General features: G+C 39.8%; 1 protein-coding gene across 3 annotated transcripts in view; it reads right to left on the reverse strand.

Moving 5' to 3' along the window:
* Positions 1–3,798: 3,798 nt before the first annotated feature.
* Positions 3,799–25,972, reverse strand: part of LOC128685942 (protein sax-3-like) — a 1,098,442-nt gene continuing 1,076,268 nt past the window's right edge. For all 3 annotated transcript variants that reach the window (XM_070083369.1, XM_070083370.1, XM_070083368.1), the window contains exons 13-16: positions 24,798–24,951; positions 10,128–10,369; positions 8,780–8,884; positions 3,799–5,395 (exon numbers count right to left, since the gene is read on the reverse strand). In XM_070083369.1, coding sequence (XP_069939470.1) covers positions 4,592–5,395; positions 8,780–8,884; positions 10,128–10,369; positions 24,798–24,951 — 1,305 coding nt within the window. In that variant the 3' untranslated portion in view covers positions 3,799–4,591. The remainder of the gene's footprint in view (positions 5,396–8,779; positions 8,885–10,127; positions 10,370–24,797; positions 24,952–25,972) is intronic.

The raw sequence follows: 25,972 nt of genomic DNA on the forward strand, positions 1-25,972 counted from the left end.
TACGTCCGTGAGCATCTGACTTTATGGGAATAACAACAGCATATAAGACAAAATAAAAGAAGAATTATTTACAATAGATATGTTGAATAAACCGACTACAGAGAGTGGAGAAAGAAGGATAAAGATTAAATGGCAAGTGGAGGGAAGAATAGAGGAACTGATAATAGTTAAGGAAAAGTTACCGTCATCTGGCCTCGAGCGACAGTTAGAAGTCGGGAACACTGAAGTAATAGTTCACGAAGTTACTGAAGAAGTCAGTCACAGAAGCTGCTAGAGTTACTGAAGTCAGTCACAGAAGTTGAAGTTACTGAAGAAGTTAGTTACAAAAGTTGCTATTTACTGAAGTCAGCCACAGAAGTTGCTGAAGAAGTCAAAGAAGCTGTGAAGAAATTACATTAAATCAGTCAGTCAGTCAGTCAGTCACATAAGTTACTGAAGAAGTTACAAAAGAAGTCAGTCACAAAAGTCGCTAAAGAAGTTACATGTCAGTCACAAAAATGCTTAAGAAGTTACTGAAGAAGTTACCGAAGATGATAAATAATTATTTCGCAGGCTAAATTACAAGAAAATTAGGTTTCGCAGGAAAAAATCCCATCACAGACATTAGTAGATAAAGAAGTCCCTGGAAGAGTGAATAAAAAATTCAGCGCTGGAGCGAGTAAACTCCCGAAGTCAGTAAGTTCTACTAAAGATGCCTAGCAAATGAAGAATTTAAGTCACCAATGAAGCAAATCTTTAAAGCAGTACCTCAGTTCCAGACGAAGCAAATACATCTCCCAAGTCATCAGCTCACGAAACATTTTGGATCCTTGTGAGCAAGTGTTAGGTCGGGTTGCAGGCTCGAAGCAGGGAAGACTCATAGGCCCATCGAACTCCTACAGGATGCTTGAAGCAAGTTTGAACTACCAGGAAATCGATCTCCTAAAGGAAAACTCGAAGTTAGGAATCATTACCTGACAATCGAGCTCCTACAAGAGGCTCGAAGCATGGGAATCACGATAGATTCAGGCTCTTGCAGTAGGTTCGGAGCAGGCTTGAACCACTAGACTTTCAAGTTCCTGAAGTAAGCTCGAAATAGGAGAGAACCACCATGCAATGGAGTTCCTGAAGCAAGCTCAAAGTGGGAGAGATCTACCAGGCAGTCGAGCTCTTGCAATAAGTTTTACAATAAATAACGAACAAGAGACGAGGGTTAGGGTCAGTTGTGTGGGGAATCAGAACATGGGAAAGAGAGAGGTAATGAATAACATAATGGCATCGGAATAACAATATAAGGGTTTCTTTGATATGGAAAATTTAAGTTTCTCTTTCATCAATTAGTGTTCAGAATAAAAGTAGGACATTTATTTATACCACATATCACTAGGACAAAATTCTGGTGTTATATTCAGGTTGATTTTCTGATGTTCATGAGTATTGACTCTAGGTATCAACTTTTTCATCTTGCGCAGCTTGTATGAAAAAAAAAAACTGCAAAACTGTGTAGTCAATAAAACAATTGACTGATCTGAACATTTGGAAATTTGTGAATGACGAGATTTCCTCAGCACTGCTTTTTTTTTTTTTTTTGCTCATTTGTTCATAAGCAAGAAAAAAAAAACTATGTACAAATTCTTTTAAAATATATATAACCTTCCTTAACTTCAGGGGAAAAACAATAGTGCCGTTGCGTCACATTTTCCTAATGATCGAGGGGCTGATCTTCCTCTTCACTGACGTCCAATTTTTTATTTTTTTTATTTTTGCAATTGTGTTATTATGTTAAAACATTAAAGTATAGAGAGGGCAGGAGTGGGGGGTTGCAGGAGTGGGGGGTTGCAGGAGTGGGGGGTTGCAGGAGTGAGGGGTTGCAGGAGTGGGGGGTTGCAGGAGTGGGGGGTTGCAGGAGTGGGGGGTTGCAGGAGTGAGGGGTTGCAGGAGTGGGGGGTTGCAGGAGTGGGGGGTTGCAGGAGTGGGGGGTTGCAGGAGTGGGGGGTTGCAGGAGTGGGGGGTTGCAGAAGTGGGGGGTTGCAGGAGTGGGGGGTTGCAGGAGTGGGGGTTGCAGGAGTGGGGGGTTGCAGGAGTGGGGGTTGCAGGAGTGGGGGGTTGCAGGAGTGGGGGGTTGCAGGAGTGGGGGGTTGCATAAGTGGGGGGTTGCAGGAGTGGGGGGTTGCAGGAGTGGGGGGTTGCAGGAGTGGGGGGTTGCAGGAGTGGGGGGTTGCAGGAGTGGGGGGTTGCAGGAGTGGGGGGTTGCAGGAGTGAGGGGTTGCAGGAGGGGTAAGGAATGAGGGTTGCGGGAGCGGGGGGGAGGGAGGTAAGGGACACGAGGACTGTTGTCAAACACCGAGTGGCTAAAAAACATAAATATTGCTGGTTACCAACAACGAATCTCAATTTTTTAGACACTCTATAACGGAGCGTTGACAACTTTATAAAAGTCTATGGCCTATATTTACACCTGTCTTAGAGCGTATAATCGACGTTTTTTTTTTTTTTTTGCTGTCACACATACCAATATACTGTGCGCGAATAACCAGAATTCTAGAGTCCAACGAATACATTCACAAGTCTGTATAAAAACAAGCTTACGGTTTAGGTATTTCTAGCGCTTAACAACAGTAGTGTAATTATCAATTATGCTTTCAACGGCAATTGACTAGAATTTTTTTTCAACTTATACTCTGTAATATCAAAAAATTTCTACATGCTAGTTTGATCACTCGAGTACCTCTATGTTAAGAGCCTGATACCCAAGATGAAGATGACAGCTTTGCCATATTGTCTTCAACATTACAAGCAGTTCCATAAGCTTTCATTTGTGTTACAATTTTATTATGTACAAACCGTCTGATAGAGAAAATATTCGCTCTTCCACCAGATCTCGCTTTTTTTTTTTTAATCCCTCTTTCAGAATACATACAGTTGCCGGCATCAATGCAGTAACAGGACTGAAGACCACAATGATGTTTATGTACACAGTGTATGACATCATTTAAACTTTTCTGTATGGAGATGCTGGCTTGGCCTTCACATTGTCCGTCGTCGATATTTGTACAAAAACACACCCCCAATCACACTTGTTTACACTCTCGGTATAAAAGCTCTGTTTGCATATCACTGTAGTCAATTTTCAACTTCTGGTGAGACCTTAAAAAACAAGTGAGGTCACCACAGGCTGTTGAACATCACTTTCTTGTGTTTTGAGCGGTTAAAAAAGATTCACCTATTTATTACACATGTCACACTGTGTATTAAAGCACTTCCCTGTAACATTATATATTGTTCTTTCATTTATTGAACGTTATAAGAAAAATATCGTTTTATACATTCTATTTTATAGTGTATATATAGTCCAAAGTGTAGTTTTTGTGCAATATCGAGCCTTTGACATGTGAAGAGCTCTGGTCCGGCAGCTACTACTCAACACCTTGTTCCAGTTATTTGCATAGTCACCTGTGTGGGGATGAGAGGCTGGTTAATGAATCACCTACCAGGCCTCTCAACTAACTCCCCTGCTGCGTCTTCCTCAGGAGGACCCTTTTTCAGACTCGTAAAGTGCTATCAGACCCCACTGTTGCAAGCTGTTACTAAACAATACACATTTCTCAGAGTATGAGGCAGCTCATTAGTGTTTCAATTTCAAGTAACAGACGTTATGTTGTAAAGGCAGCAACATTACTTAACGTGATGTTTTCCTATTTTCTGGCAAATTTCTGAATATATTTTTTTAACTTGCTGTCCATCTATTTTCAGTTTATAGTATCAATACTTCATGTGGGGTTAATGGGACTTCTCATTTTTACAATAGCTGCTGGTATCTTTCATTCGTTTTTTTTTTTTTTTTGCGATTGCGTGGCCAATTTTGTATATGCCGAGTCCTATTTAATTAAACATAAAAAATCAAGATCTAAAACACTTTACGGTTAAAAAAATTATTGTATTGTGAATTTAATGTTATAGTTATTAAAGGTCATCTTGTATTATTTACTGAGGTTATCCCTACTTATATGATGTTTCCTTTAGTGACAAGTTATCTTATGTCAGCTTATGTACAGCATAGTAGGTCCTGCCCACAACATAAATACGACCCTCCATGTATCTGTGTGAATCATCCGAGTTTTTCATTTTCTTTTTAGCAAGTATAAGATAAAGCTGGTTTGTGAAGAGGAAATTTAATCTTCCTGCTGCCTACTACGCACACAAACACGTACTCTGGAGAGTGTTGTGACAAGGACAGGGATAATGATCTCCCTGGAGCTCAGGTGATACTCCCATCAAGTCCAGACGAGAAGCTCCCGAGTTTCTCCAGGTAATGACATCGCTGCCCACCTCACTTCTGGTCACGCTTCCTCACCACTGGGGCCCATATAAGAGCGTATATGGCACTTCTTGGGGAAATGATATTACGTCTGTAATAGCAACTGGCAGTGCAACGTCCAAGAATCGCCAGAGTCACGTAAGCCGCACGAGGCAGATTTTTTCCTCACCCGAGCGTCACTACACTATATAACTATCATCACTGACGCCAGTGATCCCAGACGTCTACTTCACTACACTAGCACAACACGGCTCTTCCCTGTCGCTGATTCTATTGTCTAAAGAGCTGTCGGGTTTATAATTTGGTCTGCTTATCGCACGATGCGTAAAAGGACGCATCGGTATCTTCGCAGGAGCCGCAAGAGACAGCATCACTCGGGACTCCTTCAACGGCGCTAGAGTCTGGAGATGTGCCTTGTGGTCCGGCTCTTGATCCTGCCCCCGTTTCCCCTCCGGCGGAGCGCGTCGACCCGCCGTAAACGCTTGCCACATCCCGGCTGCACCAGTACTCCCCATCAGAGCGGATGGAGCCTCCAGGGGCGTAGACCTGCGTCTGGTCGGACCGTAACAGAGCGTCACTCTCAAGGGACACTTGCCGTCGGGGGCCCATCCGGCCCTCGTCCATTGCCGGTGACCCCGGTGGTGAGGCCCAGCCATAGAAGTTGGGTCGGTATGTGTGTGAGGGTATGGCAGGTGCCGCTGATTCATACGAAGAGACGCGATTAGGATCGTGGCAACAAGGCCGGGAGAGGGAGTGCAGAGACCCTCCTGACGTCCGCCCTGTCCTTACGTGACCGCAACGGCTGGAACGACCACTATTGCGACGATACGAAGACGACGAGTTTCGCGAGCCACAGGTGCTGCAGCGGCCGTGGGAGTGTCCGTGGCCATGATTGTGGTGGGAGTGACACTGTCCGTGACTACAAGAATGGGAGCAGCAGCGACCGTCGTCGTCACGACGTAGAGCATCGGTGAGTCCGTCGATGCTTTGATAGGTGTTGGTGGAACCTCCATATGGGGATCCGCCCCCCTCCAGGCTGGCAGTGCGGGAGGGGCGAGGAGAGGCGACGCGCGTTGATGAGTAGCAGGCGTACGGCAGCTGCAGGGGGAAGAGAGAGAGAGAAAACAATAAAGATTACATCCGGGTTTGTAACGTAGAGTGGTCATAAGATCATGGTAACCTGTAAAGATTAAAACATTACTCCTATCTCACTGACTAATGCTGGTCGATCCTTTCAAAACATGCTGGAATCCAGTTCCACTGTCCCACTCCTGTAAGATTTACTGTTGCATACATTACAGACAAGCTGATGAATAGGACACACGTGCAATATTTGGGTGTTCTTTATTGCCAATTATTGCCGAAACGTTTCGCCTGAAGAGCAGGCTTCTTCAGTCGAATACAGGTGAATCAACCTAGAACATATTCACCTGCTGCATAAAGAAATACTTCTTGACATTCTGTGACTCACCTGCGTCTTCAATTTCCTTCTGGTGAGCTCATTTCTCGTTTCTCAAGCAGTTGGTCCCTGTTCACCCTATCAAGTCATCTGAGTATGCTGTATGTCATTATCTTGTCTCCCCTGATTTTCATATCTGTGTGTGCTTGTGTGTACGTTTGTGTATGTGTGTACAGAAGTCTGCTGCACAGACAAAACTTGGAGTTGCCCCATAGAAATGTTGAAACTAGAAGTTTGATCTATGTACAGCTGCTTCCTAGCATTTTCCTCCTGAATGAATCTTCTATTATGTATTTTATCTTTGTCTTCGCAAAATTCATAATTTCAACCTTTTCCATCTGATTGATAGTTTCCCCTCAGCCTTTTAAAGCTGTATGAATAATACAGGTTTGGTTAATTTTTGTGGATATAATAGTGTATACATTCTCACTTTTTGGTGTGGTTACAAGATCTGACTGTTTAGAATGTAACAGAGCTATCTTGTGATTATCTAACTCACTGTTTATGTTAGGTTATTCTGGTATGAAGTTCCTGACACGTGTGGAACACTTGGGTATTTTGGGAGGGGGATTTTTTCCTTACACAGTGGCTTTATCAGTACAATACAAAGAAGAGTGGTGAAAATCAGAAGTAATTGGAGGTAATCAGTCCTTCAGTCTGGAGTCTGTATAATCAGTCCATTGATTAAATCGACTCCAGGCTGAGGGACTGATTACCTCAAACTCCATCTGATTTTCAGTTCACCGACTGATGGACTGATTACTTCAAACTTCTGATTTTCCCCACTCTTCTTTGTACTGGACTCAGGAAGCCACTTTGTGGAGAAACGTTTCCTCAATAAAAATACCCAAGTGTTGCACATGTGTCTAATATATCAACTTGTCGGTTCTCCGAACCATTTATCAACACACCCGCGTATACTGACTCACAAGTGTAACATTTTATTCGATAAACTAATGAAGATTGAGTGGTGACCAGTGTCTTGTAGCGTCTGGAGAAGCATTTCCTACTTTTATTAGGAAAAGAAGTGAGGTCACCTCTGTTATGCCTTACTTGTGTTCTTTGTGTTTCGGTCGCTGGTGCAACTTTCAGTTGTTCTGTTTCAACTTTGTAGGTTTATTAGTTAGCTTATATAAATCCACTTCGGACTTTGGACACCACTTCTTTACTAGTTTTTTCTCGCGCTGGGATTCCTCCCAATTACAGTGTATGAGTGTTTGTACTGTGGTGAGATTGCTGCTTCCCGTGTGTCGTGTTGTTCTAAGATTTCGAACTGAGGTTAGAGCCTTAATCACTCACTGTGCTGAATAACCCACACGATATTAATACGTTATTAAATATATTTGATGAGCTAATATTCTTCTCTGTCTCTTTTCCTCTCTCTCTCTCTCTCTCTCTCTCTCTCTCTCATCCCTCCTCTGGAACTTTTTGTAACTGCAAAACTGACATGAACTGCAATGTCTCAGATTTTCAGCTTGTCCTTGTCCTCCCAGGCCCTGGCTCCCTCACAGTGTCCTTGTCCTCCCTAGCCCTCTCTTCCTCCCTGTGACGATGCCCACTCAAGCTCTGTCTCCCTCCCTGTGTCTTTGTCCTTCCCAGCTCTATCTTCCTTTCTGTGTTCCTCCCCTCACCCCCTTTCTCACCACATTATCCCTCCCACCTCCCTCACCACTTCCTCTTTTGTCCCTTCCCGATTACTACATCCATCTCTCTTTTATATTTTCTCAACCAAAGCATACTGCTTTCTAAGGTTTCTAGCGAAAAATGGATCTTCTAGAAAAGCAAGCGCGCGCGCATGCGTGCAAGCACACATACACATACACACACAGATACAAAAACCAGGGGAGACATGACAATGACATACGGCATACTCAGATGACTTAATAGGGTGAACAAGGACCGACTGTTCGAGAGGCGAAAAGTGAGCTCACCAGAAGGAAGCTGAAGAAGCAGGAGAGTCACAGAATGTCAAGAAGTATTTCTTTAGCCTCATGGTGGTCAGAAAGTGAAAAGACCTTGACGAATAAGTTGTGGAGAGGCTCCATGCATAGTTTTAAGAACAGATATAACATGGCCAAGGTTATGTGGGCGTAAATCCGACAAACGGCAAATTGAAAGGTAGGTCCAGTAACTGGGATTCGACCCATGCTGCAGTAAAAAAGGTAAGTACACAAAGGTGAATAAAAATAGGTGAGTACAAATTGGTAAGTACTATTTTAAATATAACAATATAATAAAATAGGCACATTGGCGTCAATTTGGCACTGTGTAAAAGTTCGTTACCAAGGAAAGGTCTAAAAGAAATTCTGTCTTTCTAAATAATTTGTTACGTAGATCTACGTACATAAAAAATTTACAAATCGTGATACCCCAAAACATCTTAATTTGTGTCGACACTGTGTTTATTCCTTAAATTGCACACCTTGAAACTAGGATCATAAGCCAAAAATATGAGCACCAGGAGGTATAGGACTGAAATAGGAACCAGGTAGAATGAAACACTAACTGTGAATCATGAAACAGTTCAGTTATGTGTTATACCAGCTGGATGGAATATTCCAGGTAGGCAAAATATCCCAGCCAGGCTATGCATACCAGTTAGTAATATATCCCTACTAAGCGAGACACAGCGATTATAACAAGAACATCACAAATGTCGGGAACCTGAACCTCCAGTGTGGGAGTCTGCCACACTATCAGACACAACATACTCGTATCATCACTACTGTTATCGGGTTCGACGCCCCACAGTGCTCTGTGAATGACTGATACATTCACGTGAGTGTGGAACTTACACACGTCATTAAAGTAAGCGGTTTTGCTTCACCCTCCATAGATGCAGCATTGTATGGCCCTTGGGAATTTAATACTGTCCATGAATATCCTGCCATAATAATAATAATAATAATAATAATAATAATAATAATAATAATAATAATAATAATAATAATTACAATAATAATTAAGGCAAATTACAAAAATTATAATTATATAATAAACCGTGGTTTTCCTGCTCATCTCACCTCCTCTAGTGTGTTGGTCCTTGAGAACTCTCTGTGTCTGTGTGTTCCTGGGGGAGGGTGGGGAGGCGGGGGTGGCACAAGGTCACGCAAGGTCAAGGCCACTCCCTGGAACACGCGAAAAAATAAATCAATTCACAAATTATTCAGTTGCGAGGTTTGTGCAAATATTCGTGAGCTGCGATACCTCGTAAACCTGCAACTGCATAAGTCATCTCTAATTATTAATGAATAAATATCTTTGCTATTCTCATTTTTTTAAATTAAAGTTCAGTGTTGCAATAAGATGACAGTAAACAGTGTGATATCACTATATTTATAACCACTCTGGAAAAAATAGTGAACTTCCAAGCACTTTCGTGATTTCTCACACTAGGAACTGCTTAAATCTATTTTAAGTAGCTTGTTTCTTTTGCTGTATAAATCTGATAAATTTATTTTGCCAAGGGTTTGCAACATGTACAAATTTAGCTGAAAGGAATACAGTTATGGACCACCTGGAATGCGTGGTGCTATGCGAAGGAAGAAGAAAACAACCGAAGCAATACTGAACGTTAATACAAGAAACTTCTAACCAATCACTCGTCTTTATTTAGAGATAAATAGTACAAAGCAGACAGGTGGCGAAGAAAGACACGATTACAGAGACGTTTTCGTCCGTGTAACAGACGGAAGGTGATGAATAAGACACATGTGCAACACTTGAGTATTTTTGTTGTGGAAACGTATCGCCGACCAATGGCTTTTCAATCGAATACAGAGTAAAGTCGCTGAAGATGTTGAGGAAGCTCGAGGTAGTCAGTCCCTCAGTTCTGACATAATGGTGACACGTTTACACAATCATGATACCCAAGTGTTGCACATGTGTCTTATTCATCTACTACTCGGTTTTCTAAACCGAAGGCATCTGTGCCACAGGTGAAACGTCTCTATAAAGCTCCTCTCTGCAACTGTCTTTTTTTTTACCACTATTTTTTTCCTTTGCCCTGAGAGCACGAAAACAGTGATACATTGTCGTGCAAAAATCATCCACAATAAGAAATAATTTTATACTGATTTGCTGCATGAATCGCCTCGAAGAAAAACAAACAGGAACAAAACCGTAACTGGAACAATACACAAATAATCCCTCACATAGGAGAAAGAAGCTTATGATGACGTTTCGGTCCGTCTTGAACCATTTACAACTAACATGTAAATAGTCCAAGTCGGACCGAAAAGTCGTCGTAAGATTCTCTATCTTACGTGCGGGTTATTTGTGTATTAACCGCATCATTTATTACGGTGAATTTTGCCCACAGGTCCAGAGGTACTCATCTAATACGCTTTAAGGGAGTGGAGGACCACTCACCTTGTGCAGGAGATGGGGCTGGGAGGTGAAGGGATTGACACTGTAGGGGGAGGCGGCCCCTTTGCCTGGGGCGTGTCGAGCGAGGTGGTGGCCGCTGAGGGTGGTACTCAGAGCTCCTCCTCGAGGTGTAGAGGCCATCCTAGGGCCTCCGGTGCTGCCGAACGACAGACTCGACGACCCCAGCAGCGTCGGAGAGGTCGTCTCGATGAAGAACGGTCGTTTAGACTCCGTCACTGTCTTATCTGCGTGTGAGAAAGATACAGTGAGAAAGTGGGGCAATTTAGAGCATACAACAAGAGTTATGTATTTCTTATGGTATATGTACCGAGAGCTGTGTATCTCTCATGCAAGAGGTGTTTATTTCTCAGTAGCATTCTCACGGTAATTATTTATATTATTAAAATTAATTGTCACTGTTATAATCATGGAGGGTCATACAGTGCCTGGGAAGTGCAGGTGAAGGGCTCTTGATCCAAGGAATTGGCGTATCCTCCCCTTAAATGAATGGAACCTGATTACCTCCCAATAATCAAAGGCGCTGCATGACCATAGGGGTTTAGCGCTCCCCAAGAATGTGATAATGATAAGTTAAATCTATAAATACCATACACGTCTATATTGTGGACGAAGCCATTATAGCAGCTGTTATAAAATAGATGAAGAACCTTAACAAAACTAGTGGAACAAACTGTCCCACTTTTAAGACGTGACAGCTGGTATAATCTGTTGGTATGAAGGAATAAAGAACAACGGCCAGGATAAATGAGGAACAACGATTAGGATGAAAGAGAGAGGAACGACGACCAGGGTGAAAGAGAGAACGACGACTAGGATGAAAGAGCGAGGAACAACGACCACGATTAATCAGGGAAAACCACCATCAGGACGAACAATGCATAACTTTGTGCTTATAAACTCATTTGCATGAGAAAGAGAGATTTATATGAGCAATAATATAAATTAAAGCCTCCAAAAAATCAGAGAGATACGTTTTATAATGGAGGACCCTTAAAAAATATTTATACGTACTTTGATATTTTTTCATAATAATAATAATAATAATAATAATAATAATAATAATAATAATTATTATTATTATTATTATTATTATTAATGATCATTATTTTTATTATATATTTTTTATTTATTTAAATGCAGCTACTCCTTAGCTACTCCTCTCCACTAACCCCTCCCCCCTCTCTCGTCACAAGCCCCCCCCCCCCGTCACTACCCACTTCTTTGACTCTCCTCACCAATAATCCCTATTCACTGCTATCCTCCCTACTGTCAATTAATAATTTTGTACCAAAAGAACCTTAGAAAACTTACCTAACCTTATTATAACAAGCACAATATCATTTAGCCTTATCCAACTAAACATATTTTAGATAAGTTTACAGTAATTTCATAACAAAAAAAAAATACAATGAAATAGTTTTTTTTCGTTAGGTTCAGAATGATTTTTGCGAAATTATTGCATACACAAATACACACACACACACACACACACACATATATATATATATATATATATATATATACATATATATATATATATATATATATATATATATATATATATATATATATATATATATATATATATATATATATATATATATATATATATATATTTAACAATTCGGCCGTCTCCCACCGAGGCAGGGTGACCCAAAGATAAAAAAAATCCCCAAAAAGAAAATACTTTCATCATTCAACACTTTCACCTCACTCACACATAATCACTGTTTTTGCAGAGGTGCTCAGAATACAACAGTTTAGAAGTATATACGTATAAAAATACACAATATATCTCCCTGAATCCCTTCACTAAATATTACCCTGCTCACACTCCAACAGATCGTCAGGTCCCAAATACCATTTGGCTCTATTCACTCCTATCTAACACGCTCACGCACGCTTGCTGGATCTCCAAATCCCTCGCCCACAACACCTCTTTTACCCCCTTACTCCAACCTTTTCGAGGACGACCCCTACCCCGCCTTCCTTCCCCTACAGATGTCATTCTACTTTGATCTATTCTCTCTAAATGACCAAACCACCTCAACAAACCCTCTTCAGCCCTCTGACTAATACTTTTATTAATTCCACACCTTCTCCTAATTTCCACACTCAGAATTTTCTGCATAATATTTACACCACACATTGCCCTTAGACAGGACATCTCCACTGCCTCCAACCGCCTCCTCGCTGCAGCATTTACCACCCAAGCTTCACATCCATATAAGAGTGTTGGTACTACTATACTTTCATACATTCCCTTCTTTGCCTCCATAGATAACGTTTTTTGTCTCCACATATACCTCAATGCACCACTCGCCTTTTTCCCTCATCAATTCTATGATTAACCTCATCCTTCATAAATCCATCCGCTGACACGTCAACTCCCAAATATCTGAAAACATTCACTTCTTCCATACTCCTCCTCCCCAATTTGATATCCAGTTTTTTTTTATCTAAATCATTTGATACTCTCATCACCTTACTCTTTTCTATGTTCACTTTCAACTTTCTACCTTTACACACATTCCCAAATTCGTCCACTAACTTTTGCAATTTTTCTTTAGAATCTCCCATAAGCACAGCATCATCAGCAAAAAGTAACTGTGTCACTTCTCATTTTGTATTTAATTCCCCATAATTTAATCCACCCCTCTCCCAAACACCCTAGCATTTACTTCTTTTACAACCCCATCTATAAATATATTAAACAACCATGGTGACATTACACATCCCTGTCTATGTGCATGTGTGTGTGTGTGTGTGTGTGTGTGTGTGTGTGTGTGTGTGTGTGTGTGTGTGTGTGTGTGTGTGTGTGTGTGTGTGTGTGTGTGTGTGTGAGTATGAGTGTGTGTGTGTGTATGAGTGTGTGTGTGTGTATGAGTGTGTGTGCGTGTGTGTGTATGAGTTTGTGTGTGTGTGTGTGTGTGTGTGTGTGTGTGTGTGTGTGTGTGTGTGTGTGTGTGTGTGTGTGTGTGTGTGTGTGTGTGTGTGTGTGTGTGTGTGTTTATGTGTGTGTGTGTATGAATTTGTATGTGTGTGTGTGTGTGTGAGAGAGAGAGAGAGAGACTCAGCAATCAACATTTGCACCAATAACTCATTACAGTTGTAACCGGGTGTGGAAGTGTGAATGCTCATTACTCTAAAATTTGTTCATGATTGCAGCCATGTATAAACGTAAGTAACCATTCTTACAGTATTCATTACCTTTGTAACTTGTGAGTTCATTACCTTTGTAACTTGTGAGTTCATTACCTTGTACCTAGTTCAGCCATCAAAACTTTGGAGCCCGGTCCCTGGACCCATTGTGTACCTCTGTAATCTGTAAATACCTTTGTAACTTGTCATGATTGTGACTAGACCTACCTGGAGTTCATTACCTTTGTAAATTGTGAGTTCATTACCTTTGTAAATTGTGAGTTCATTACCTCTGTAACTTGCTCAGCTATCAAAACTTTGAGGCCCAGTCCCTGGACCCATTATGTACCTCTGTAATCTTTTGACTACCGCCCACTGGATGGGTATGGGGTGCATAATAAACATATTAAACTAAAAAAAAGACCTACTTTTACCGGGAAGTAGTCTCCCTCTCTTGTACACACCCTAACCTGAGCCTCACTATCCTCATAAAAACTCTTTACAGCATTTAGTAACTTACCACCTATTCCATACACTTGCAACATCTGCCACATTGCTCCCCTATCCACTCTATCATATGCCTTTTCTAAATCCATAAATGCAATAAAAGCTTCCCTACCTTTATCTAAATACTGTTCACATATATGCTTCAATGTAAACACTTGATCTACACATCCCCTACCCACTCTAAAACCTCCTTGCTCATCCGCAATTCTACATTCTGTCTTACCTCTAATTCTTTCAATAATAACCCTACCGTACACTTTTCCTGGTATACTCAGTAAACTTATTCCTCTATAATTTTTACAATCTCTTTTGTCCCCCTTCCCTTTACATAAAGGGACTATACACGCTCTCCGCCAATCCCTAGGTACCTTCCCCTCTTTCATACATTTATTAAACAAAAATAACAATCACTCCAACACTATGTCCCCCCCCTGCTTTTAACATTTATGTCATGATCCCGTCAGTTCCAACTGCTTTAAGCCCTTTCATTCTACGTAATGCCTCACGCATCTCCCCCACACTCATATCCAGCTCTTCTTCACTCCTAAAAGATGGTATACCTCCCTTGTCAGTGCATGAAATTACCGCCTCTCTTTCTTCGTCGACATTTAAAAGTTCCTCAAAATATTCTCGCCATCTACCGAGTACCTCCATCTCCCCATCTACTAACTCCCCTTCTCTGTTTTTAACTGATAAATCCATTTGTTCCCAAGGCTTTCTTAACTTGTTTAACTCCAAATTTTTTTCTTATTTTCATTAAAATTTCTTGACAGTACCTCTCCCACTCTATCATCCGCTCTCCTTTTGCACTCTCTCACCACTCTCTTCACCTTTCTTTTACTCTCCATATACTCTACTCTTCTTATAACACTTCTGCTTTGTAAATACCTCTCATAAGCCAACTTTTTCTCTTTTATCACACCCTTTACTTCATCATTCCACCAATCACTCCTCTTTCCTCCTGCACCCACTTTTCTATAACCACAAACTTCTGCCCCACATTCTAATGCTGCATTTTTAAAACTATTCCAACCCTCTTCAACCCCCCCACTACTCATACCTGCACCAGCCCACCTTTCTGCCAATAGTTGCTTATATTTCACCCGAACTTCCTCCTCCCTTAGTTTATACACTTTCACCTCCCTCTTACTTGTTGTTGCCATTTTCCTCTTATCCCATCTACCTCTTACTCTATTTGTATGTACAACTAGATAATGATCCGATATACCAGTTGCCCCTCTATGAACGTGTACATCCTGGAGCCTACCCATCAACCTTTTATCCACCAATACATAATCTAACAAACTACTTTCATTACGTGCTACATCATACCTTGTATATTTACTTATCCTCTTTTTCATAAATATGTATTACTTATTACCAAACCTCTTTCTACACATAGCTCAATTAAAGGCTCCCCATTTTCATTTACCCCTGGCACCCCAAATTTACCTACTACTCCCTCCACAACATTTTTTCCCACTTTAGCATTAAAATTTCCAACCACAAGTACTCTCACACTTGGTTCAAAACTCCCCACGCAATTACTCAACATTTCCCAAAATCTCTCTCTCTCCTCTATACTTCTCTCTTCTCCAGGTGCATAAACGCTTACTATAACCCATTTCTCACATCCAATCTTTATTTTACTCCACATAATCCTTGAATTAATACATTTATAGTCCTTTTCCTGCCATAGCTTATCCTTCAACATTATTGCTACTCCTTCTTTAGTTCTAACTCTATTAGAAACCCCTGACCTAATCCCATTTATTCCTCTCAACTGAAACTCACCCACCCCCTTCAGCTTTGTTTCACTTAAAGCCAGGATATCCAGCTTCTTCTCATTCATAACATCCACAATCATCTCTTTCTTATCATTCACACAACATCCACGCACATTCAAACTTCCCACTTTGACAATTTTCTTCTTATTATTCTTTTTAGTAATTTTTACAGGAAAAGGGGTTACTAGCCCATTGTTCCCGGCATTTTAGTTGACTTTCACAGCACGCATGGCTTACGGAGGAAAGATTCTTATCCCACTTCCCCATGGATATAAAAGGAAAAGTAATTAGAACAAGAACTAAGATAAAATCAAAGAAAACTCAGATGAGTGTGTATAAATAAACGTGCACATGTATATTTAGTGTGACCCAAGTGTAATTACGTAGAAGTAGCAAGACGTACCTATAATCTTGCATATTTATGAGACAGACAAAAGACACCAGCAATCCTACCATCATGCAAAACAATTACAGGCTTTCGTTTTACACTCACTTGGCAGGACGGTAGTACCTCCCTGGGCGGTTGTTGTCTACCAACCTACTACCTTATATATATATATATGTCGTGCCGAATAGGCAGAATTTGCGATCTTGGCTTAAATAGCAACGCTCATCTTGCCATATAGGACAAGTGAAAATTTGTGTATGAAATAATTTCGCCAAAATCATTCTGAACCTAACGAAAAAAATATATTTGATTGTGTTTGTTTAGTACTAAATTATTGTAAACAAATCTAAAATATATTTAGTTGGGTTAGGCTAAAATAAATTGCACTTGTTATAACAAGGTTAGGTAAGTTTTCTAAGATTCTTTTGGTGCAAAATTAAAATTTTTTTACATTAACATTAATGAAAAAAAATATATCTTGAAACGTATAAGAGAAAATTTTAAAAAGGACTTGATTTTAAATGAGTTCTTGCTAATTGACCAGTTTTACATATTCGGCACGACATATTGCATATATATATATATATATATATATATATATATATATATATATATATATGTCGTGCCGAATAGGCAGAACTTGCGATCTTGGCTTAAATAGCAACGTTCATCTTGCCATATAGGACAAGTGAAAATTTGTGTATGCAATAATTTCGCCAAAATCATTCTGAAACTAACGAAAAAAATATATTTCACTGTGCTTGTTTAGTATTAAATTAATGTAAACAAATCTAAAATATATTTAGTTGGGTTAGGCTAAATTAAATTGTTCTTGTTATAATAAGGTTAGGTAAGTTTTTAAGATTCTTTTGATGCAAAATTAAAATTTTTTACATTAACATTAATGAAAAAATATATCTTTAAACTTATAAGAGAAAATTTTAGAAAGGACTTAATTTTAAATGAGTTCTTGCTAATTGATCAGTTTTACATATTCGGCACGACATATATATATATATATATATATATATATATATTATATATATATATATATATATATATATAATATATATATATATATATATTATATATTGAATCGGAAGTCTATAAGGCGATCGTGTCATTTCCAGCAGGATCTGCAGGAGGTTACACTGGAATTCGACCTCAGCACCTCAAAGAGATGGTAAATCCAGTACTCGGTGAATCTGCATCAATTCTTCTCACCGAGTTAACAACTTTCGTCAACAATTGCCTGGCTGGGCGAATCCCAGAAGAAATTAAACCTTTCTTTTTTGGAGCCTCACTGTGTGCTTTGAAGAAGAGGGATGGGGGAATCAGACCCATTGCAGTTGGAAACACTCTTCGCCGTCTCGTTGCCAAAGCAGCAGTGAGAAACATTCGCCTAGAAGCTGCCACTTTACTCCAGCCACACCAACTGGGCTTTGGGGTCTCTCAAGGCAGTGAAGCTGCAGCTCATGCGGCAAGGGCCTACATCAGGGACCTACCAGAAGACAAGGCCATAGTCAAACTTGATTTTAGAAATGCCTTTAATATGGTGAGGAGAGATGCTGTTTTGCCAGCTGTTCGGGTTCGGTTCCCCAGTCTCTTTCCCTTCATTTCAGCCGGCTACAGCAAACCCTCAATTCTTTTGTTTGGAGAACATGAAATTCAATCATCAGAGGGTGTTCAGCAAGGTGACCCACTTGCTCCACTTCTCTTCTGCTTGGCAGTAAGAGAACTAACTTCCAGCCTACGCAGTGAGCTCAATATATGGTACCTGGATGACGGCACTCTGGCAGGTACTAAAGAGTCCCTCGTGGGGGACCTACAACTGGTGAAAACACAGGGAGAAGGCTTGGGACTCATCCTCAATCCCTCTAAGTGTGAAATCATCACAGCAAACCAGGAAATAATCAATGCTGTGCGAAGAATCCTCCCGGAAATCTCAACTACAACTCCGTCCAACAGTACCCTCTTGGGGGCACCGCTGGGTCACCAGGCCATCGATACTGTCCTCAGGGACAAATTGAATGACCTTATGAGAATGGAGGAGAGAATAAGCGATCTTGATGCCCATGATGCTCTGTATCTCCTCACAAGGTGTCTTACTATGCCAAGACTCACTTACTTCTTGAGGTGTGCACCCTCTTTTGACAACCCAACACTCAATGAATATGATGCACACCTGAGATCAACTTTTAAGAAGGCACTGAACCTGTCACTAGAGGATGAGCAATGGGATCAGGCAACCCTCCCAGTGCGACTGGGAGGTATAGGGGTGCGTAAAGCAACGCATGTTGCTTTACCTGCTTTTCTGTCTTCGTGTTTGGCTTCCAGTGCATTAGTCAAGAAGATAGTGCCCGAACGCTTGAGAGACTTGGTAGGAGCTCAAGACTCCAGGTTTACTGAAGCAGCAATTCGGTGGGACACCCTTACAGACTCCTCCAGTAGACCAGCTCCTCCCAAACAGCACAAACAGTCCCACTGGGACAAACCGATCATGGAAAAAATCGCCAATACAATGCTCTCCAATGCTTCAGGAAAGAACAAAGCTCGTCTCCTGGCAGTGAAGGCACCACACTCAGGAGATTTCCTGTTAGCTGTTCCCAATTCCTCCCTGGGCACCCGTCTCGACCCACAGGCCATTCGGATTGGTGTTGCTCTTCGCCTAGCCGCGCCCATCCTCACCGAACATAGGTGTATTTGCGGCAGGGCGACAGCTGATCAATTCGGACTCCATGGTCTCGTGTGTCACACAGCAGAAGGGAAGTATGCCAGACATGAGGAGATCAATGACATAATAAAGAGAAGCCTCGCCACAGCCCGTTGCCCAGCTCAACGGGAACCCCAAGTACAGAGGTCTGATGGAAGTCAAAAGCGTCCTGATGGAGCCACTATGCTACCCTGGAAGGATGGAAAGCAGATTGCCTGGGACTACACCTGTGCTGCCACATTGGCAGACACCTACTTGCCATACTCTGTAGTGGAAGGGGGTGGAGCTGCCAGCCACAGGGAGACCCAGAAGATCCGAAAATATGAAGACCTTCCCCCTTGCTATAACTTCATTCCAATAGGGTCGGAGACCCTTGGAGCATGGGGCAAGTGTGCTCTAAAGTTCCTCAAAGAGCTGGGTGAAAAGCTCATCACAGAAACCAAGGACCACAGGGCGACCAGCTTCCTCTTTCAGAGACTCAGTGTTGCGATCCAGAGAGGAAATGCCTGCAGCATTCTGGGCACGCGGCCCACCGCAGGGGAGCTGGACGAAGTATTCGAGATGTAGCTCTGAGTTACCTATGTTGTTTTACTTTGTATCATATTTTTGTGAATGTTTCGTCAATGTATTTTGTCTTTAAATAAAATATATATACATAATATAGGGGGTGGTAGGAGAAAATTCTCAAACAGCTTCAGGGAGAATCTTGAGTTTTCCCTGAAGCAAGTTTATTTTTTTTCTCTGAGGATGAGGGTCCCCATGACAGTTCTAGAGGTGGTACCTCCCTATATTATATGTATGTATATATATATATATATATATATATATATATATATATATATATATATATATATATATATATATATATATATATATATATAAGCATTGTCTCTACGTCCACAGTAACTTTACCACGGAGCTAGACCCAAGATAAGTATGGGCGATCAGCCGAAGCTGAGCGATGTTTCCCCATACCCCCGGGTACCAAGCTCGTTTTGAAAGTTATTTCATCGAATCCTGCCACATGCAGTGGACAACGAAAGAGATTCGAAATGCTTAACAAAACGCAACGCAACGACGTAGAGAACCTGTGTATTATCCTTATATTATTTCCAACAGATGAAATTCAAATAATTTTTGTAGACAGTAACAGGTCTAAACTTTGATGACTCAGCAAAGTTACCTTGTGTGTCTTTAAACAATGGATTTAAATGACTTCAGCAATTTACGAGGAATATAACAGTGCTTGCAACAATAATTCATGACATATGCAACACTTTACTGTATCGTACATAGAAGCAAATTTTGTGATCTCTGTTTAGGAAATTCTGTATGAATCCCATTACGACCAACTCCACCATTAATTTTAATAACATATTGGTTTAAATTGTAGGGCAATAATGTTAAATTGGTCCCATTCTAGTACTGCCTTAATTCAGACAAAAAAAAAAGTGCTGCTTTCTACTTCATCTTCATCATTGTTACAAAAATAATCACTAAAAATATATAAAATCTCAACATCATTCTTATCATCACTTGAAGTTTTCTTCGATGGCTACTGATTTATTAGCAATTTATTTTTTTCTGCACTAAGTTAAAGCTACTTTCAAAGTTTTTATTTTCTCAGTCATCTTCCTAAACACAGAAGATAGTGTGTCACTCTTCGAGCCTTTAACATATTCGTCTCTGGATTTCTCTAATAATTATTTGAAATTTCTATTGCAATCTGGAATTATTTTATGCTGATTCTATTTTGTGATCGTCTTGTTAAGATTAAAGTAAATAACATAAAACAGAAGCAATGCAGTTATCATAAATAAGATCAATTTGGGACATGATTTAGAGAGTGATATGCCACTGAACATTATCCAGAGAGTGACATGCTACTGAACGTGATCTAGAGAGTGACATGCCATTGAACATGATCTAGAGAATGACATGCTGTATACACAGGGTAAAAAAAAAAATCTTGCAAATCTTTATACTAACACACTCCCATATCACCCATCTCGTGTATGCTGTGTCCAAGGAACAAAACTCTCTATCCTAGCAGAGCCATCATTTTTAATTCCTGGGTTTATCAAATCATCGACATAGTCACATTTCCTAAGTGAAGGTCTTGGAGACTAGCGGCCCTTATGACCAGGGAGGAGCTTATCGAGGAGAGATACTACCATTGGTTGTGCTTCCACCTGTTACATGATCAACTTATTAAGTACAGGACTTGTTACAGGGAACAAATGAATAAGTATCCGGGATCAGTAAATTATAATACAAATATTTCGAGTCATTTCTCAGAGAAATTTTTCACACAACACTAGGCTTTACCAGCAACAAGATCTACATTACAATATCATAAGGGAAATATATTGAATTAAATATATGATTATGAGAGATAAATTTTAAAGTCGTCATCCCTCAAAGGAAAGTTCCTCAAGGCCGGTTAGGGGAGGAGAGGCTCTTGATTTTCGGAAGTGGAGTTATCCTTCTCTTGTATCAAACTTAATTGCCTCCCATTCCCAAAGAACAGTATTACCCTTACGTGTTTAGCGCTTCCCACTGATTATAATATGACAATAATCGGAGATTCAATGTAAACTAACCGAAATATTATTACTGTAACCTATCATTAAAAAAAAAGATTTTTAATCAATACGCCACTAAGAAACTATATAAAAAAAATTTCCATAAACAAAGATGTACTAATAACATCCGCCTTCATTAGTAATAAGGAACATTTCAGAATAAGTTGGATAAGTCGTTATGAATAAACAGAAGAATGGACGGGGATTCAACTTATTTTCCAGGCGTTACCTACGTAGGTCCAGCGCTGCACCACTGCGTCCCGTCCATTCCCCTGTTTACAGACAGTAGTGCATTACTGGGGTTGTGGTAGTAGTAGTAATATTTTATTATTATTATTATTATTATTTTGTAAGTCTGTCTTCAGGGTTGCATGGTCTTTAACTATAATCTTTTAAGAATGAGTAACCTCCGTAGAGACCACCACTACTTCCCCACTTCCCCTCCCTCCCCCTCCCCTTCCTCTACTCACCCCTTCCCCCTCCCCTTCCCATTCTCTGGGGACTCAAGTCTCCTCTAAAATCTTTCGCTAAAGAGAGACGTTATCAAAACAAAGCATTGCATTACGGTAAGTGCGAGCTGCATATGACGACCATTCTCCTCAGGTTTTAATTTACATAAGCTATCAGAACACGGGGTCATGAGGCCTGATGGCCGCTCTGGAAATATCAAAATCCTCGATTGCATTTGCTGATTAAATTTAGGCTGTTGTTGAGGTATTTTTCTGTTTTTGGTTTAATCAGGAAAAGGTTCGCTTAATAAATTAAGAAGAAAAATTAGAATTCATTTTAATTTTTATTTTTAAACTTGATGGATACATAAAGTTTTCAGGAGTCAACTTCCCTTCGGCCAAGACCCAGTGGATCCCGGCCGAAGGGATCCTAGTGGATCAAGGCCTGATCAACGAGGCTGTTACTGCAGGCAGCACGCAGTCCAATGTATGAACCAACAGCCTGGCTGGTCAGGAAACGATCTGATGAACCTAACAATGTCTCTCATAAAGTCAACGGAAGATTTGAATGTAATTTCCCTTATGTATGGAGGAAGGGCGCTGAAAAGTCAGGTATTTTCTGACACATCGATCTTTCTCCCTCAGTGTACTCGTCGCGCCCCGGTTTTTAATTTTGTGGGCACTGCACTGTCTGCCAAATCACTTTCATAAATAGTGATTTTGGTATGCAGGTTTAGGACTAGTCTCTCCAGGATTACCAAGGTGTAAATTATGATGTACCTTTCCCGCCTACATTCCGAAAAATGAAGATGAGTCTTGAAGCATTCCCAGTAGTTCACACGTTTTACTGAATGTACAGTATACAGGCTTTCTAGCCCAACAGTCTCTCCTGCTTTGAAGGGGACCGTTTGTATACAGTAGTATTCCAGCCTGGAGTGAACAGGCCACCTAAGAGAGTATCATCAATAGCTCAGCATGTCTTACCATGAATATCCAACTTATCCAGCCTATCCAGTTTTCCTTGAAGTAGTGAGAGCAACATTGCTGCAATCCGTTAATGTGAGATCTTCCGGCATCACCATTCCCAAATCTAGAACGTGGAAATTTTACTCTGTTGAATGATTTGAGTTTGTCCTATTCTCCGCTTCAATCTTTATTTCCTCCATTCTTCTACAGATATAAATCAAGTCTTCCGCTGGAAGACTTGATTTATATCTGTATTTATAAATGATGTGATTATAAATTTCACAATTTTTTTTTAACTTTGAGAAGAATATATGCATCAAGATGTGTGTATCTCAAGTGTATATACACCGAGGTGTACAAGTCTCAGTGTATATATACCAAGAAGTGCGATAAGACCACAAGAAACTGGTGATATCTTAATATTCAATAAAACGACAGTGAAAAGTAGTTTTATTCCATTTGCGCTCGTGATTCCTCACATTCCTGAGAAAACACGAAAGCACTAGGCACAATATTTCTTTTTTATGAGGTCATATTGCACATATCGATAAATGCGATCACTCCGTGCAATAACACTGAACGGTGACCATCTCTCATTGCATACACACTAAAACTTTACTTTAATCCACATATTAGGTATGAAAGTAACCTTAATTGGTGGTGTACTGCTGGCATACAGCCTTAATGATCTTCAAGCGGTCTAGAGACCTTAAACCAAAAACACCACTACTCTAACTTTGTCTTATTAGTTTAGCAATTTATTCCAACAACACGAAACTTCACTAGTTGAAGAGATTGTAATTTAACGTATATTAGCTGATTGTTTGGCATACGTACGTCAGATCTGCTACGCAAAACTGACGCAAATGGTCTGAGGACTACATACTTGAGTCATTGATCTGAGAAAGACTTAAGTCTTGAACCACCTCATGCTCATCTTGTTGGAGCTAGTCACTACATACCCATGCTCATTACGTGGGCGGTAATCGACCCATATCTATCCTGTAAGAGGTAGTCACTACACCCTTCCTGAGGGACGTAGTTACTCCATATCCATCCTGTAGAAAGTAGTCACAGACAACTATAGCGTGGGCGGTAATCACCCCACAGTCATCCATCTTGTGGGCAGCAGTCAACAGGCTAGTTACATAACTGGTCCAAGAGCTGGAATCACTGGAGCAATAGAGGGAATTCATCTAACATACCAATTATTATTTATCCACAGTTATTACTGACCTTTTTCTATAGTCATTACATATACCTTGCTGTGTGCATATGTATATATATATATATATATATATATATATATATATATATATATATATATATATATATATATATATATATATATATATATATATATATATATATATATATACATATATACATACATATGTCGTGCCGAATATGTAAAACTGGTCAATTAGCAAGAACTCATTTAAAATTAAGTCCTTTTCGAAATTTTCTCTTATACGTTCATTAATGTTGATGTAAAAAAATTTAATTTTGCACCAAAAGAATCTTAGAAAACTTACCTAACCTTATTGTAACAAGAACAATTTATTTTAGCCTAACCCATCTAAATATATTTTAGATTTGTTAACAATAATTTAATACTAAACAAACACAGTGAAAAATATTTTTCTTGTTAGGTTCAGAATGATTTTGGCGAAATTATTGCATACACAAATTTTCACTTGTCCTATATGGCAAGATGAGCGTTGCTATTTAAGCCAAGATCGCAAGTTCTGCCTATTCGGCACGACATATATATATATATATATATATATATATATATATATATATATATATATATATATATATATATATATATATATATATATATCCTGTTACTGATAATAATATTATAATAATAATAATCACTGATAAGCGCTGAGTCAAAAAGAGTGATACACCGTCCGAGGAAGTAATCAGGTTTGGTGATGGGAAGGAGGGTAATTGCAATTTCTGGGATCAGGAGCCCTTCGCCACCATCAAGGCAGTCTTGAGTCAATTCCAAGTAAAGCTTTCCTAAGACATTTCAAGGTAATTGTGGCCTCAGTGGCCAACTTTCTACAACTGAAGCACCGAGAACGGAGGCTCAAGAACCCCTTACCTTCGTTGTCTGTATTATTGACGACGTCCTTAGAGAGTCTGCAGCTATATTCTTCCTGCTGTTGCTGCTGTTGTGATTGTCCTTGCAGGAGGTGGTGTGACCCCTTCAGGAGAGGCATACACTGAGGTAGCGACAAGAACTTCTCAGAGGACTGCTGTATAGAAGAGACAGAGAACACCATGATCTTTCTTGCAGCTGAGACGCAGAACACTGTGATCTGTTATACTGCTTCTCTATTGAGTATGACATGCATAGTGAGAACATAAGCCAGCAATGTTTCCCTGACATATTTTATCACACAGGATGGGTTTCTAGCATGACGTAATGAAAGCTATGAGCCTGAGCTGGGAGACGCGAGTACAACTATGCTGATAATGTCAAACATTCATCTCTGGGTACAAAAACTAAAGCAACATTTTCACTAAGATTAAACTTTTCATTAAAATAATAACACTTCAAAAATACATTTAGTGATGAAATCAGCTTGATCTTATTTTGTTCCCAACTTTTTATTTATTAAGAATAAGTGATTAATATATATATATATATATATATATATATTATATATATATATATATATATATATATATATATATATATATATATATATATATATATATATATATATATATACAGTTTATTGTTAATTCTTAAATATACAGAAGCGTAGGTGCAAAATTCAGGATTGTATACTCACAGAAAGGTGACAATTTTGTGTACACTTGTGAGCAGACAGGTGAATCAGCGGTGTCATGTGACTTGTACAAATTATCATGATAATACTGTGAGTTACTGACCTTAAAATGCAGTTTAGAGAACAACTTGATTGAAAATTATTATTAATACTTTTAAAATAAAAAAAAGGCACAATACCGTGACTGGAACAAAACACATGACGCACACACAGAAGACTGAAACTTCTGACGACGTTTCGGGCCGACTGGGACTATTAATTTGTCACACAGAGACTAGCGTCACTAGGTAATGGTCCAATTCGGGTGAAAACGTGGTCATAACATTCAATCTTCCGCAGTACGTGCGGTTTCTTGCGTATGGATTCTTGTGCTACTGAATAATATAACAAATTCTTATAGATGTCGCACACACACACACACACACACACACACACACACACACACACACACACACACACACACACACACACACACACACAC

The sequence above is a fragment of the Cherax quadricarinatus genome, chromosome 9, assembly GCF_038502225.1.
Source record: "Cherax quadricarinatus isolate ZL_2023a chromosome 9, ASM3850222v1, whole genome shotgun sequence".
In the NCBI taxonomy this organism is placed as follows: Eukaryota; Metazoa; Arthropoda; class Malacostraca; order Decapoda; family Parastacidae; genus Cherax; species Cherax quadricarinatus.